Source organism: Podarcis bocagei (genome assembly GCF_964188305.1).
Source record: "Podarcis bocagei genome assembly, chromosome: 7".
In the NCBI taxonomy this organism is placed as follows: domain Eukaryota; kingdom Metazoa; phylum Chordata; class Lepidosauria; order Squamata; family Lacertidae; genus Podarcis; species Podarcis bocagei.
The window spans coordinates 38,083,044-38,100,415 of record NC_138132.1 but is presented as its reverse complement, the minus strand read 5'-3'; the positions used below and the strand labels follow the sequence as shown (position 1 = coordinate 38,100,415).

Below are 17,372 nucleotides of genomic sequence, written 5' to 3'. Positions count from 1 at the left end.
ATGGGGGTGGAGATGCTCCTTCAGGTATACTGGGCCAAGGCCGTTTAGGGCTTTAAACGTCAGCACCAACACTTTGAATTGTGCTTGGAAACGTACTGGGAGCCAATGCAGATCTCTCAGGACTGGTGTTATGTGGTCCTGGCGGCCACTCCCAGTCACCAGTCTAGCTGCCGCATTCCGGATTAATTGCAGTTTCCGGGTCACCTTCAAAGGTAGCCCCACGTAGAGTGCATTGCAGTAGTCCAAGCGGGAGATAACTAGAGCATGCACCACTCTGGCAAGACAGTCTGCAGGCAGGTAGGGTCTCAGCCTGCGTACCAGGTGGAGCTGGTAGACAGCTGCCCTGGACACAGAATTAACCTGGGCCTCCATGGACAGCTGTGAGTCCAAAATGATTCCCAGGCTGTGCACCTGGTCCTTCAGGGGCACAGTTACCCCATTCAGGACCAGGGAGTCCCCCACACCTGCCCACCCCCTGTTATTAGGTTTTTGTTCTGTTTTATTCTGGTTTTAATGCATGCATTATTTTTATTTATTGTAAGTTGCTTTGAGTTGCTTTTGTAAACAAACAAAAAAAGCAAGTAATAAGTCAGGGGTCAGCAAACGTTTTCAGCAGGGGGCCAGTCCACTGTCCATCAGACCTTGTGGGGGGGCCAGACTATATTTTTTTCAGGGAGGATGAATGAATTCCTATGCCCCACAAATAACCCAGAGATGCATTTTAAATAAAAGGACACATTCTACTCATGTAAAAACATGCTGATTCCTGGACCGTCCGTGGGCCGGATTTAGAAGGTGATTGGGCCAGATCCAGCCCCCAGACCTTAGTTTGCCTACCCATGGTTTAAATGATGATGATGCCCTCCTGATCCATATCAGGACTATGGTGACGGCAAAGGACTAAATCTTCTCCATAACATGGTCTCAATCCAGATCACTTACTCACCCACAAATGGCTGCAGCCCCACTCCCACCTGGCGAAAACTCTGCACACCATTTCTAGTTGGATGAATAATGTCTTCTCTAGTAACACTCCTAATTCCATATAACCAATTGTAGTGATGAATGAATGGTGCTTCCTTAGCTGGGGTGGATTATTTAGGTTGGATTAGAGCAGAGGGAAGCCAATGTGGTCCCCTAAACATGTTACTGGGGACCCAGCCACTGTGGCGAACAGCCAAGTATGATGGGTGTCATCATCCAGCAATGTTTGGAGGGCACCATTTTGGCTAATTCTTGACTGGTAGCAGTTCTGCCCCCTTCTAAACCAGTGAATTTGGCGCCCCACCTATTGAGGATTGCCCAGCGACAGCCAAAACACAACATGACCCACACAACTTCACCCAATATTCTCCCAGCTATCTGATGCACCCCAGAGCCTCACCATGCTGTTTTGGAGAGAGATTCAATGAAATCCGAGTGGAATAAGCGAATGGGACGATCCACCGGTTGATGCACCCATTCATCGTACTTCTCCCCCAAGTGGCCCACTTGCCACAGCAAAGGTTTATGCCAGTCCACGAGCTCCTAGAGAACAGAAAGAGTGCAAAGAGTCAGAGGTTTCAGCAAGATCAAGCAGCTTTTGCACCTCCCCAGCTGGCTGGTCAGAGCCATGGGATTTCTCATGAAGCACTCTCAGGTTTTAGCCATTTCTGGGGATTAAGCAACAGTCAGGGCTGTGGACACATTCTGTAATTCCAGAATTAATTAAGCAGAATAAGCAAAATCAGAAAAGGGCACGAAAGAGACAATAGAACAATGGAAATATTGGGATTATAGGAAGTGCTTGTCTCAAAGCCCCTCTCCCTTGTCCATTAGAATGCATTGGCTAAATTAGTACAACACGTCCCCCCCCCAAAAAAAATAATTCAGTGGTTAATTTGCTCTCCAAGCTGCAACAAGGAACATCTCCATCCCATTAGTTCATAGTTAATGATCCTAAATCAACACTCTCATGGAACCAACACATGCATTGCTTCAAGGGCAGCAAATCATAACACAGCTATTCCTTGAAATTCACGCTTATCCAAATTTTCCCCAATCAATGTTTTTTAAAGATGCACATATCAGTGGAGGGTACTCATAAACATGCACATATTACTGAAAAGAGTTTAGCAAAATGTATTATATTTGGGGAAATCGCTTGCAAAAATGTGTACTGTGCATCGAAAATGCATCGAAAAAGTGTTTATTGGGAGAAATTCAGACTGAAATGCCAGGGAATTTTCATGAGGACTTAAACAAAAAAAACCCAACAAATTGCTGCAAAATGTAATGAACAAAATTTAAGTTAAGAAAAAAGAAAATGAAAGAACCAACATTAAATACTTCCACCCTTAAGGATTATTTGTTCATCACTTTTTACAAAACCTCTTAAAGCACTTTACAAAATCTTAAGATGCAAAAGTATCAAACTTTAAAAAAAAATCAATAAAACATAATACTAATAATGGCATTGCATAATGGTATTGCATACTCTCACACTGGCAGTGTGATATAAGAAATGATGATCCCAGTCACAAATGAATCTGTTGCTTGATAAGCTGCAGGATCTCAGGCTCAAAATGCAGGGCATGATGCGTTCCTGCAAGAATCAATCATACCTTTCACCTGACTGTCATAAGCTCATTATGAAACTGATTTCAGTGACATAACCTCTTAATTTTTAAAAATTAATTCCATTCTTTAAACACAAGTAACAAGGTGAGTCGGGTTTAATTAAGGCAGAAAATTTCACTACATGAGCATCTGGAAAGCACAACTGGCCTCAGTTGCAGAGTATGCTGTATTTATGTAAAAGGAAATAAGCTGATTTGAGAGAACTCAATACCCCTTTTTGTCCTTTCAGTCTATGACAGGGCTGAGCAACCTTCAGCCTTGGAGCCAATCTTGGCTCATGATGCCATTTTTCAAACCATGTCCACCTGCTAACGTACTGATGTTGTAAGTTTCATCAACTGATCGCCAAGAGGGTGGGGCTCTGTTCTGCATTGGCTGCTAACGCCTGTCACCAGGAGGGCCAGGGGCTTGCAATCAGTGCAGCAGGATTTAATTCTCACTCATTTCTTCATTTTGCTGAGGCATGCACAAAGTTCTGGGGCGGGTGCAGATGGGAAGGTGTCCCAGATCACAGGGATACCTCTGATGAGAAAGATGCTTGGGACTTAACTCTGTGGGAATGTCTGGGCAGGAGTTTTCGATGGGGAGGAGGAATGGTGGAAAGAGAGGCATCTGGCCCAGGGAGGGGCCTATGGGATCGGGAGGCAGGACAAAGCACCTGTGGGGGGCCTCTGACCTGGGGGAAGGGCTGAGTGGGGGAAGGGTTGTCAGAGGGACAGCCCAACTCAGTGTCATCTGATACCCCAGGCACAACATCCCAAGCAGGTCAAGGCTGCTCCAGAGCCAACCTCTGCCAGCATGGGGGCCAACCCCTCAGGTGGTGCAATGGGTTGCGTATTTGGCTGTTAACCAGAAGGTTGGTGGTTCAAGCCCACCCAGGGACAGCTGTGGGCAGGATTCCTGCATTGAGGCGGGTTTGGGCTAGATGACCCTTGGGGTCCCTTCCAACTTACACTTCTGGGATTCTGTGAGTGGGACGGAAGGAGAAACCTGACAATGATCCTGCCTCATGGTCTCCACCTCTGTCAGCAAGGCCTGGAGGGACTGTGCCAGTACTTGGCACAGCGTTTGCTCTGACCCTCAGGACTTTGACCACACCTTTGACAAAGGTGACTGTCCTGCTCTTCAAATGAGGAGCCTGGTATGTGTGTGTGAGAGAGAGTGAGAGTGAGAGAGAGAGCGTACTTGGGTCTTTGCTTCTGTCCAGCCAAGTCCTCTCAAGTTCTGCCGTGCTTTCTGACTTTGTGAGCTGTAACCCTACTTATATTTGGAAGCTGTAGTGAATTTTGGAATACAGATTATTATCACAACAGTTACAGATAGGTAGCCGTGTTGGTCTGCCATAGTCAAAATAAAAAAATTCCTTCCAGTAGCACCTTAAAGACCAACTAAGTTAGTTCTTGGTATGAGCTTTCATGTGCATGCACACTTCTTCAGATACACTGAAACAGAAGTTGCCAGATCCTTCTATATAGGATCCTTCTATATAACTTAGTTGGTCTTTAAGGTGCTACTGGAAGGAATTTTTTTATTTTATCACAACAGCTGAGCCATGAGTCTGAATACCAAGCCAGGACAGAACATGAGCTCCATATCAGGTGAAAAATTCCTGAATTGCAGGCCAGTGGACTAGATGACCCTCATAGTCCCTTCCAACTCTACAATTCTGTGGGGAGAACCTCAATACAGCTGAGGACCAGCAGAAACGCACTGCAGTCCCAAGGCAGCCTGACAGGCACTAAGTCCATGGATGTCTCCCTCTCCCTCCCCGTAACCAGAGAGCCAGTGGTGGTATACAGGTTAAGAGTGTCGGACTAGGATCTGGGAGACCAGGGTTCAAATCGCTGCTTGACCATGAAGCTCACTGGGTGACCTTGGGCCAGTCACTCCCCCCTCAGCCTGACAGGGTAGTTGTGGGGTTAAAATGGGAAAGGGAGAACCATGTTTGCCAGCTTGAGCTCCTTGAAGGAAAGGTGAGATATAAATGTATTAAATGAATAGATAATCCCCTCCTAGCACATCCTCAGCCCTGCCTTGATCCACCAATGATTCCCCTTTGCACCTTGGATCTGAAGAGCAAAGGCGACAGCAGAGCAGGTGGAGCATCATCCTCATCTCTCAGTCTAGACTTGCTATTTGGGGCAAGGGATTTTCCTTCCTCAGGCTTCCCACAGTGGGGTCCCAGTCAGCTGCACTCTCCACACCCAGCAGGTTGTTTTCCCCAGCTGTAAAGTGGCACAATACTGCTGTAAATTTATTGTGTAGATGGGGCCTTCCGTCCTGAGTGGATTGCTGAGTGGTTGCACAAACACAACCCCATTCTTCAGCTGCTCTATTGCACCAACTAAGCAGATCACAGGCCTATTCTGTACATTGTAGAGGATCAACTTTCTACCAGGCTGGCAGGAGTGGGGCCAGTGTCCGCTTCCAGGCCAATCCATTACTACTTTAATGGAGTAATGTGTATTTAAGCAAATCAAACTTAATCAAACATCAAAGTGCAATCAACATCATTAGTACATTTAATAACATTGCCACATAAGAAACTATTACCCTTACATAACTCATTTTTATAAATACAAATAGATTAATCCCGCACATAAAAAGAGAAGTGCACCGTAGGATTCCTTCTAATGCGCTCCTTCCTGTAGAAGAAGAAGAGTTTGGATTTGATATCCCGCCTTTCACTCCCTTTAAGGAGTCTCAAAGCGGCTAACATTCTCCTTTCCCTTCCTCCCCCACAACAAACACTCTGTGAGGTGAGTGGGGCTGAGAGACTTCAAAGAAGTGTGACTGGCCCAAGGTCACCCAGCAGCTGCATGTGGAGGAGCGGAGACGCGAACCCGGTTCCCCAGATTACATGACTACCGCTCTTAACCACTACACCACACTGTAATGCAAGCTTCTCCCTGCTCATTTCCAAGCCAATCCCCCTTGCTTCAACTCATAGGTGCCGGCTCACTGGGGCCCTGGGTGCCTGAGCACCCACAAAATTCCCCATGAAGGGGCTGGGCACTGTCATGGGGCCAAGCTGGCCCTCATGTTTCAACTCCAGCTGCCCTGCATAGCTGGCTTACCATCTCCCAATCCTTTATCACGCCTCCTATCTTTCCCCTCTTAGTGCCTAGCAATCTGTTCACCTTCAGTTCTCTTTGCCAATCTCTGTACTAGAGGCTTGAGAACAGAAATATTTGAAACCCAGCAATGCTTCTCTTGTATTTTCAAACTCTCCTTTCAATGCACAGAGATTGCTCCCTTACCACCTCAACCCCACTAATGCCCACTTACCACACTCTATAAGTTGCTCTGACATCCTCCTTGCCATACCAAACCTTCCAAGACAGCTGACAACTGAGTTACATACAGTGGTACCGCAGGATGCAAACGGGATCTGTTCCAGAGTCCCGTTCATATCCCGAACGGAACGTAAGATGCAACAGCGCATCTGCGCGTGTCGAGGGTCGCATTTCACTGCTTCTGTGCATGCGCGTGATGTCATTTTGACCGTCTGTGCATGCGCGAGCGATGGAACCCGGAAGTAACGCACTCCATTACTTCTGGGTCGCTGCGGAGGGCAACCCGAAAGTGCTCAACCCAAAGCGTATTTATCCCGAGTTGTGATTGTATTTCAAAAAACACAACAAGAAATTTCAATGTACTAAGATCACCCAATGCGGGGGGGGGGGGAGAGAGAAAGGCCACCTAGAGCCCCACACCTACCCTCCAGTATCCTTCCCAGACACCAAAGCCCCCTTCCCCACCACTTTAACCTACTGCCCCTTCTTTGGGGGAACTTTCCATCCCCTCTCGCTCAACTCCCACTTAGTCCCTAGTTGTTCCCTCACCGCCTACTTTTAGCTCCCCCACAACTACCGTCCCCCAACCACGTTTCACACTCCTCCCCCCCCAACTCTCCATATTGCCCTGACCAACCTCAACCTACCAGCTGTCTCTGCTGTAGCAGCACAGACTGGACTGCAGGCATTGCCTACACCAGTGGTGGCCAAACTCTGTCCTCCAGCTCTTTTTGGACTCCCATCATCCCTAGCTAACAGAACCAGTGGCCAGGGATGATGGGAATTGTAGTCCCAGAACAGCTGGAGGACCAAGTTTGGCCACCACTGGCCTACACATTTTCAGGCCAGTCATTGAGTACTAGACACTCGATGCGGTTTAAAGAAAAAGCAACAAGTAAAGCCAGGACTATGAACTTGAACACCCAAAATGCCCAATGCTATGCTACCCATGATGCAATGACAGAACAAGAGTTTTGAGTGCTATCCTATTGATATTAGGGCGTCCAATGTTTAGTCAGCAGGAACTTCCCAAGAAGAATGAACAACTCCCGAAATTTCACCTGGAAATCTAGCAAGGATTAGCACACTTCATTTGGTTAATAAGGTGCCTGAGGTGAGGTGGAGACTTCCATGCCAAGCAGCATGACCTAAAACAAGACCTACTGAGAAATGTTCTTGTAGTCCTGCGATAATGCTCTTGCAGCAGGGACCAAGCCATGCCTCAGGCCTTGGAGAGATGCTGCAGATGTGTAACCATGGGTGTAGCCAGGATGCAGAACCTCAGTTAGTTTTTAATTGATCTGCCGCATAATCGAGGGGCAACTGCCCCCCTACCCCCGCCCATACGTGCAACACAGCCAGATACACAGCTCAAAGTGGTGTACATGGTTCCCCCATCCTCATTTAATTTAATTCCCTCTCATTTAATAACGTGAGGTACGTTAGGCTGAGTGAGTGATTGGCCCAAGGTCACTCAGTGTCATGGAATGACTGGATGCTGAGAAGTGGTGGGAGGCACCAGCCAGGGACACCCCCCTAGGGAAGCCCCAGGGGAAGAAGGCTCTGAGTGAGGGGATTGGTGGTGGGACAGTGATGAGTGGCCAGGGGGAGAAGGCTGGGGAAGGAGGTGTTAGAAGCTAGAGGGGCAACAGGGTTCTGTGAGCAGAAAGGGTCTGTGGCAGAGTGCAGTTCAGACTCTGAGGCTGGAACAGAGGCTGGAGAGGAGGGTGGCCAAGAGGTTGCTGAAGAATCCAGGGGTCTCCCCCTCCTGTTGCAACCAGCTCCCCTTCCCCCTCTTATCAAGGAACACACAGAGAAATGAAAGAGCGGAACAGAGATTAGCTGGGTGCAGTTTGAGTCTGCATGGGGAAAACCTGGGAAAAGAGGAGACTTAGAGAGGGATTGGAAAGCAGGGACCTTCAGTCCTCACAACTGCTTCCTTGGGGCAGGACCTCCTAGGAAGAGTTGCCGAGACCACTAGGCCTGAACTGTGGTTTGTTTCCTTGAGTAAAGATTTATCTTCACCGGCCTTAGGTGATTTGTTGTTTTTTCTTGCTGCCCTACCTACGCCTGACTCAAGCCTTGACCCCCAGTGAGCTTTGTTGCTGTGTTGGTACCTCAACACACCAACTACTGTACCACCCTGGAATAAGTCATTTTAAACGTAGCTGTCATTCTAGTTTGAAGAAGGCTGCCTTCTGAAGCTGCAATGGAATCCGGGGTGGTAACATTTCTGCCTAGAAAGCAGCCACATCACCTAACACTGAGCTTGCTAACACCCCCTCCACCTGCTTCATAACAGTGTTTCCCTCAAAGTGCCTTTCTCAATCTGGGGAGATAAGGATCAGTTTCAGCCAGGTTCCACCCAGGCTGCAGGGACAGATACTATGACAACTGGTGCAGACAAGAATCAAGCAGAAAACCTGTACATTTTTAAAAGGGAGGAGAATAATGCTATGAACCTGGGTTGGTTATTTTGACAGTCGCATCTTGAGAAGTCTGGCATTTTGGAGGAAGAACTAGATGCTTACAAAAGCTGAGAGGTTGCTACAAAAAGCATCACTCCATCTTGCTAATTATCCACCTCCTCCTGGGACTCAGATAAGTCACGACATTTCAAAGCCACATTCACCCCATGCATTTAAAAGCATTATGGTGCTACTTGAAACAGTCACGCCTTCCCCCAAAGAATTCTGGGAGCTGTAGTTTGTTAAGGGTCCTGATAGCTGTTAGGTGGCAACTGGTATCAGGATCAGCAGGAGGCTGACAAAGATCCCCAGGAGGAAAGGGCAGAGGAAGAATTGGTCTACCTATTGATGATGATGATGATGATGATGATTATTATTATTATTATTAACATTTGCATAATACACTTTATTCACAGATCTCAGGGTGGTTCACAACATAAAATTACAGTATAAAATACATAATAAAAATATGAACAAAATCAACACAATAATCCCCTTTCCCACAACACATTTAAAAGGGCATCAGATGTCAATCAGCTAAAGGAACATTTTCGCCTGGCGCCTAAAGGTGTATAATGAAGGCATCCCTTAAAGGATATGATGAATGAGATTTTAAAAACAGGGAAATTACCAGAAACATGGAAAGAGGCGTTTATAACATTAATTCCAAAACAAGATTCAGATATGACTTTAGTTAAAAATTATAGGCCCATTTCATTATTAAATAATGATTACAAACTGTTTGCATATATCTTAGCCAATAGAATAAAAATAGTTTTGGAAGAATATATACATCAAGATCAAGCAGGATTTCTTCCAGATAGACAAATGAAAGATAATATTAGGAATGTTTTAAATATAATTGAATACCTGGAAGTCCAAAATGAAAAACAAGTGGCATTGGTGTTTATAGATGCAGAAAAAGCATTTGATTATTGTCAGGGGTTCAGGGACAGAGGCACAGGGGAGGCAGGAGATGGAGAGCGATGGGGAAGAATCCCAGGACGCCGAGGAAGAGGATGGCAGTGGGTCAGAGGATTCCATGAGCCTCTCCAGCGAATCTGAGGATTCCCAAGAGGGGGCGCCTGTGGGCAGGACAAGGGGAGTCCCAGGGGGGACGCAGAGAGGGCAAGGGGCCAGCAGGGGATCCCAAAGTGGCAGCTGGGAGTCAGGACCAGCTTCCCCCCCAGAGCGCAGCGAAGGGGGAGGAGGTTCCAGTGTAACAGGGGAAGCAACTCCGGCAGCAGAAAGGGAGGGGAGATCAGAGCAAGCCATCCTCCCGGAAGGGGAGGGGAGCACTGAGGGGAGTAGCGTAACTGTCAAGAGGAAGGTTAGAAGTTGGGCGCGCGCGCCAAGTTCGAATGTGCAGGCGCGCGGAAGAACAGGGAGCCCGGAGGAGGAGCCAGGTCCCAAAGCCCGCAGGAGGGAGGGAGAGCAGTCTGGGGATTCAGCGTCAGGGGAATCCAGGAGGGGCGAAACCCCAGCGGGCAGGAAGACCCTGCGGAAAAGGAGAGAAAGGAAGAGGTGGAGCAGCGCAAGCTTCTTGAACTGGTGCAGGGGAGGGACTGACTCAGAGGGGCGTTACGGACGTGAGGCTGCGCGCCTCTGCTGTGAAACGGACAATGAACTTCAATAAACGTTTCTGTATATAAAGAGACACTGGCGTTGGTCCTTTGTGAGCTGGGACCTGAGGCAGCCTTGACAGAAAGTCCCCTCTCCAAAACCGCAAAAAAAATTTTGCAAGCTCACGAAGTTTGGCAGACATGACTACTGAGGAGCAACTAACAGCCCTGCAAAACGCAGTCACAGAGCTTTCCACTGCGGTAGTCATCTCCAAACAGTAAGGAGAAGAAGCTGAAGCGCGATGCCAGGATCTGCAAGCCAGGTGGGAGCGTGCGTGCAAAGAAGGGTTCCCAGGGTCCAGATCAGAGGGAATTGGACTTGGACGGTGGGGGGGCAGTTTGGTAGCCCACTTTGATGGGAATTTGCAGCATTATCCCAGTTTCAGAGCTGACGTCCTATATGCGCTGCATTTGCTTCGGAAAGACTTTAAAGATGAGGAAGAGAAAGTAGGCTTCATTGTATCCCACTTGCATGGGGAAGCTAAAGCCTGGCTACGCAATTTGTGGCGCGAAGATGGTCCTGCCCGCAGGGATTCTGACGTATTTATCGCGGCCATGGACGCTTGCTTCCAGTCTACCGTGGACGTGGATGTGGCGCGACGGGAGATGCATGGATTGCGGCAGGGCAAGGCTACTGTACGCTAGTACCATTCTCGCTTTTTTGCTTTGCTGAATGTGCTTGGCTGGGAGAAAGACTCCGTGGCAGTAAGAGACTTGTTCTGGGAGGGACTCAATGGCTCCGTTAAGGATGAGTTAGCAAGGGGGGACAGACCTCAAACCCTCGCAGACGTCGTGCAGAGAGCGCTCGCGATAGGAGTGCGCCACGAAGAACGCCTTTGGCGCAATGATGAGGGTCGCCAGGTGCGTGCACCAGCTAGAGCGCCTCCTTTTCTTCCCAGGGACCTGGGACGTGCGCATCCCTCGCCTCTGCTGAGGGAGGGGGAGGAACCAATGGAGCTTGGTGGTGCTAGGGCTCAGTCAGCGCCCGGAACAGTCAAGACGAAGCCTCCTAGAGGGAGCAGGAAGTGTTACATCTGTGACAGTGTGCAACACTTGGCCAAAGAGTGTCCCCAGAGGCTCCAGAAGCACACTGCAGCCTTAGCAACAGTAACAGAAACAGCGCTCCACGGAGAGCAGTTTCAGGGAAACGACAATGCCTGGCTGGAAGCAGAGATGCTGGGGCTCAGCCAGGCGCGTCAGTAAAGCAGTCCCCAGCGCTTTTGCAGCCTACAGATCCCTTACCACCCAAGCCAGTGGTGCAGCTCACTGCAACTCTCCAGCTACCTAATGGACTCACCCTGGAAGTCCCCATTACGATTGACTCTGGAAGCAACGCAGACTTCGTGGGGGTGCAGTTCATCAAGCAGCATCGCATAGCGCTTCTACCAGCCACGCTGCCCCTGAACGTCGTCACGGTTGATGGCAGGAAGTTGCTGGGCGGGCAGGTGGTACAACAGACGCCACCCATGGTGCTGCAGATTGGGAATCATCACGAAGTCATCAGCTTCAATGTCACCCGCCTGTCAGACACGCCTATAGTGTTAGGCATGAGTTGGCTGGATAGACACAGCCCATCCTTAGCGTGGTACCAGCGACAGCTCACCTTTGGCTCCTCCTACTGCGTGCAACATTGCATCCAGACCGGCCAGGAGGAGGGGCAGCAGCTGCACCTAGGCATGGTGCAGGCAATGCCCCAAAAGTACAAGGGGTTTTTGGAGGTCTTCTGCGAAAAGGAAGCTGACCAGTTGCCACCCCACCGGCCCTACGACTGTGCAATTGACCTCTTACCAGGGGCGACGCTGCCGACTGCGAAGCTGTATTCCATGTCTGAGGATGAGATGCAGGAACTCAGGGAGTTCATAGAGCACAATTTGAAGCGGGGATTCATCCGAGAATCCAAGGCAGTGGGGGGCAGTCCTGTGTTTTTCGTGAAGAAGAAGGACACGCCCCAAAAAAGGCTCATTGTGGACTATAGGTTCATAAACTCGATGACAAAGCCCAAGGCCTTTCCCATGCCCAAGATTGACGACCTGCTCGCGACGGTGAGGAAGGGGAGGATCTTCACCAAGTTGGATTTACGCGGCGCATACAATCTCATACGCATGAGGGAGGGTGATGAGTGGAAGACGGCCATGTTTACGCCGTTGGGCACCTATGAATACAGAGTTATGCCGTTTGGTCTCCAAAATGGCTCCCACTGTTTCCAAGCATTCATGCACCACGTGTTAGCGGGACTCCTTTACAAGAAGTGCGTATGCTTCCTCGACGACATCCTGATCTTCTCGGAATCGCAGGAAGCTCACGACAGAGACGTCAAGGAGGTCCTGCAGCGACTGCGGGAGCACAGACTTTACGCCAAGCTGGAGAAGTGCCAGTTCGACGTGACGGAGGTGGATTTTCTGGGCTACAGGCTGTCCGACAAGGGACTCGCCATGGACAGCACCAAGGTCCGCGTGGTGTTGGACTGGAAAAGCCCGCGCAATCGGAAGAAGGTCCAGAGGTTCATCGGTTTCGCCAACTTTTACCGCAAGTTCATCAGGGGTTTCGCGAAGGAGACAGCGGCTATCACAGACACCCTCAGTTCCAAGAAGAAGAAATTCACCTGGACGGACCAAGCAGAACAGTCCTTTCGGAGACTCAAGAGCCTCTTCGCGTCCGAAGAACAGCTTCTGCACGTGAATCCCAGCAGACCATTGCGAGTTGAGACTGATGCCTCCGACCGAGCCGTGGGGGCGGTCCTGTTGCAGGAAGATCCGCAAGGCAACTGGAGGCCGTGCGCTTCCTACTCCAGGAAGCTCAGCAAGTCGGAACAGAACTACACCATCTGGGACAGGGAGTTGCTGGCCATTCATGCGGCATTCAAGGCGTGGAGGCACTTCCTCATCGGAGCCAAACACACCGTGCAAGTCCGCACAGACCACAAGAACTTGGAGTATTGGCGCACGGCGAAGCTCCAGAGCCAGAGGCACATACGCTGGGCGGAGTTCTTTGCGGATTTCGACTTCAAGATAGAGTACATCCCGGGAGACAACAACGTCATAGCGGATGCGCTCTCCAGGAAACCACAATATCTCGAGGAAGCAGCTCCGGTGGCGGCCAGACACATTTTTGCACCGCAGGCATGGGCATGCGCTTCAGCCACTGTGGACCTGGACGCGGTGCGTCGCGCACTGCAGACGGATCCATTCGCACAATCCAAGATGGAGGAGGTGCGAAGGGGCACAGCGAAGGACGACGAGTTCCAGATACGCGACGGACTGCTAACCCGCAAAGGTGCTCTATACGTGCCGGGAGACGACCTCCGCGCCAAGGTCCTGCAGCAGTTGCACGCCGCGCCCAGCGCGGGTCACTTTGGCAAGGAAAAGACGGCGGACTTAGTAGCCAGAGACTTTTGGTGGCCCCAGATGCGAGGAGAAGTCGCGGATTACATCGCCAGGTGTGACACTTGCCAGAGATCCAAACCGGTGCACAAGAGGCCAGCGGGACTGCTGGAACCGCTGCAGACGCCGCTAGAGCCGTGGGAGAAGGTGGCGCTGGACTTTGTTACTGATATACCCAGTTCGAGAGGCAAGACAGCGGTGCTTGTGGTTGTGGACTTGTTCACCAAGATGGCGCATTTCATTCCTTGCGCGAAGGTGGCCACAGCGGAACAGACCGCCAAGCTGTTCATAGACCACGTGTTCCGAGTTCACGGCTTGCCACGGTCCATCCTGTCCGACCGGGGTCGCCAATTCATTTCCAGTTTCTGGCAGAAGCTGCTGGGTATCCTGAACGTCAAGATCAACTTAGCGTCGGCGAGACATCCGCAAACCAACGGACAAGCGGAGAGGGTCAACGCCATCATGCAGCAGTACCTGCGATGTTATGCCAATCAAAAGCCTGCGACTTGGGTAGACTACCTACCGCTGGCCGAGTTTGCCTACAACAACACGAAGCACGCGTCAACGGGGGTGACACCGTTCTTCGCCAACAATGGGCGGCATCCCAGAATCTTCCCGGGGTTGGAGGCAACGGCACAGGGGGAGCCGCAGGGAGCTGAACACTTAGCAGCAGAGTTGCAGGAGGTCCACGAGGAACTCCGATGGCACTTGGAGCTAGCTAAACACGCCTACAAAGTGCAGGCAGACAGGCACAGGAGAGCAGGGGAAGACATCCAGGTGGGGGACTGGGTATGGTTAGCGGCCCAGGCGGTGCCGGCCAAGTCGTTAGCTAAGAAGAAGCTAGGACACAAGCAGCTAGGGCCGTACCACGTCGAAGCCCAGATCAATCCAGTAGCCTTTCGGTTGACCCTCCCAGAAGGTTCCAGAATGCACCCGGTCTTTCATAGGTCAGTGCTCACACCCTATAAGGCCCCGCACAGGTTTCAGGAGCCAGGGACAGCACCAGACCCACCCAGAAAGTCACCGGGGGGGGTGGAAGTCACCGAGGGCCACGACACTCAACGAGGTCACGGAGATTTTGGACTCGAGATGGGGGGAGGAGGGAATAGAATACCTCCTCGCCAGGGAGGGTACCCCGGCCAGCGCCAACAGTTGGGTGCCAGATTATGCTCTGCAGGAACCTCTTCTCAAAGACGAGTTCCATGCACTCTTCCCACACAGACCCATGCCAGCGGATTATTTCGACGACTGGCTTTTTACGCCCACACTTTCCGCCAGCACGTTCCAGGGGTTCTCATCCGCAGAGGAGACGACGCCAGAATCAAGCCCTCCAAGGGGATCGTGTTCGGGGGTGGACACGGACCGCTCTTACTGGTGGGACGATCAACCAGAAGTGAAGTGGGACAGGAGGTGGCGAAGGTGGCCTTGGCAAACAGCATCTCCCAAAGTAACAGGGGGAGAGGCGGACAGGGAAGGGTTGGGGGAGGAGCCCGGGTTCGAGCACACATACACTGAACTGGAAGCAGAGGAGATCGACGTCGACGAACAATTATGTTTCTTGGGACTTTATGAAAAGAGTTCTTGAAGAAATGTAATTTGGAGAAAAATTCAATAAGGGAATCCAAGCTATATACTCAGAACAGAATGCAAAATTAATCATTGATCAGGTGATAACAAACCAATGTAAAATACAAAAAGGAACTAGACAAGGATGTCCGTTATCACCACTTTTGTTCATTCTGGTCCTGGAGGTATTAGCAAGAAACATTAGATTTGACAAAGAGGTGGCAGGAATAAGAATAAAGAAAAATGAGCATAAATTGAAAGCTTTCGCTGATGACTTGGTTATTATAGTAGAAGACCCAAAGAACTCTCTCCCTAGAGTACTAGAAAAAATTCAACAGTTTGGACAGGTGGCAGGATTCAAACAACAAAAGCAAAACTAAACTGTTAGTTAAAAACCTTAATGAAAGAGAAAAGGAGTTATCAGAATCTATAGACACAGAAACCCACAAAAAGGTAAAATATTTAGGAATATAGTTGACGTCAAAGAACATTAACATAAGTGGAAGGATCATTAGGCACGAGTGATCATGCTCTTCTGAAGTTTACTATACAGCGGAAAGGAGCAGCCAAGCATACTAGGACTCAATTTCTTGACTTTAAGAAAGCCGACTTCATAAAACTTACGGAAGTGCTGGGTGAGATCCCATGGACAGTAATACTAAAAGGAAAGGGAGTTCATGATGGCTGGGAGTTTGTTAAGAGGGAGATAGTAAAAGCACAACGTCAGGCAATACCAATGAGACGGAAACATGGAAGGTGCCTAAAGAAGCCAGTTAAAATTCATCTTGTTTGTTTTGGCCCAGTTCTCTAATCTGTCAAGGTTGCTTTGCATCTCTTTCAACAGTGGCTGCTGCTTATTACAGGGTGTCCTCCTTCACAGGGATTACCTGGAGCTAGTCTTCATTTCTGCTAGGAGTTGGGCAAAGCCTTTTAATATGCTCAAATTTGGAAAGCTGTGTTCAGTACACACTTGAATTTACTGATCTCTTATCTATTCCTAGAGTTCCTAGAGTTCCCTGTGAAGAGGAATTGAGTGTGATTTCACACACACCCCTCCCTCCCTTCACTGTCCCCTTTTTTTCCTTTAAATTTTTTTGGGGGGCCCAAGAGAGTGGGGCCCTAAGCTATAGCTTGTTTAGCTTATATGTAAATCTGGCACTGCCCGAGAATATTGTACAGAACCACATCAAAACCTTGCAAAAGGCAAGTTGTGTTCAAAGGATTCCCTCTTACTTGTCAGCAATGGTAGGGTTGCCAGATCTTGAAGAGCAAAAAAGAGGACAGCCTGAGCCCCACCCCCACCCCACCCCCCGGACATTTCCTTTAAAATGTAAAAATATGCCCAGATGGGCATGTTGGCCCTCAAAAGAGGACATGTCTGGATTTCCCCCAGACATATGGCAACCCTAAAATGGTTACGTTCTCTAAAGAAGACGATAGGTTGGCTTGATATGTGTTAAACAAATTCAAGTTAGAGGTACTAATAAGCACCTCAGTTTCTTCTGGATGGTTGCCAAACGAGTGACAATTTAATCTAATGCCACCCGGGGGAATAGAAAATCAAGCAGGCCTATTATATTCTATATCATATGCTGAGACCGATGGTTTTCTCCCACGATGATTAGGGGCTGCATTTATGTCACTCACCTGAGTTGCTTTCACAGGGAGACAGTCTTCCCAGGCCTCATACCACCCACTCACTGGCTTGTTCTCACAAATCCAGATGCTGTCAAATCATCACATTCCCCTTTTCTCCCTCTTTCCAAGTTAGGATGGCCACTTACCCATTGCCAAATGAGAGGGGCGAAAGAGGACACAGGTTTGCATAAAATGGGCATACACGTAGATGAACATTTAGGAATAAGGTCTGTAGTATCCACTGAAATAGAGCACATGCCACCATAGTGAAGAGGACTGTGACCAGGTGACAGACATCTGTGTCTACTCAATCTACCTGGTGTCCAGGTACTCCGAATTGACGGGCAGCTCCATGACCCGTCGTCAACAGGCTCATCTCAGCTATCTGCCAATTTCCCATTCCCACCACCCTTCTGAGTAATACCCCTCCCCACCTTCTCACTATATAGAAGGATCTGGCAACTTCTGTTTCAGTGTATCTGAAGAAGTGTGCATGCACACGAAAGCTCATACCAAGAACTAACTTAGTTGGTCTTTAAGGTGCTACTGGAAGGTTTTTTATTTTGACTATGGCAGACCAACACGGCTACCTATCTGTAACTGGAGCCTTTTTGAAGTGAGGCAACCAAAACTGTACACCGTATTCCAAATTAAGTTGCACCATACATTTTTATAGCGGCGTGAATTAGAGTGTCAGACTAGGACTTGGGAGACCCGGATTCAAATCCCTAGTCAGCCATGAAGCTCTCGGGCCAATCGTTGCGTCTCAGCCTAAGCTACCTC

At 49.4% G+C, this 17,372-nt stretch overlaps 1 protein-coding gene across 1 annotated transcript in view; it reads right to left on the bottom strand.

The window, feature by feature from the left end:
* FA2H (fatty acid 2-hydroxylase) overlaps window positions 1-17,372 on the bottom strand; it is a 74,355-nt gene that overhangs the window by 12,541 nt on the left and 44,442 nt on the right. The window contains exon 3 of the mRNA XM_081203396.1: window positions 1,385-1,527. Within this exon, the coding sequence (XP_081059522.1) occupies window positions 1,385-1,527 (143 nt within the window). The remainder of the gene's footprint in view (window positions 1-1,384; window positions 1,528-17,372) is intronic.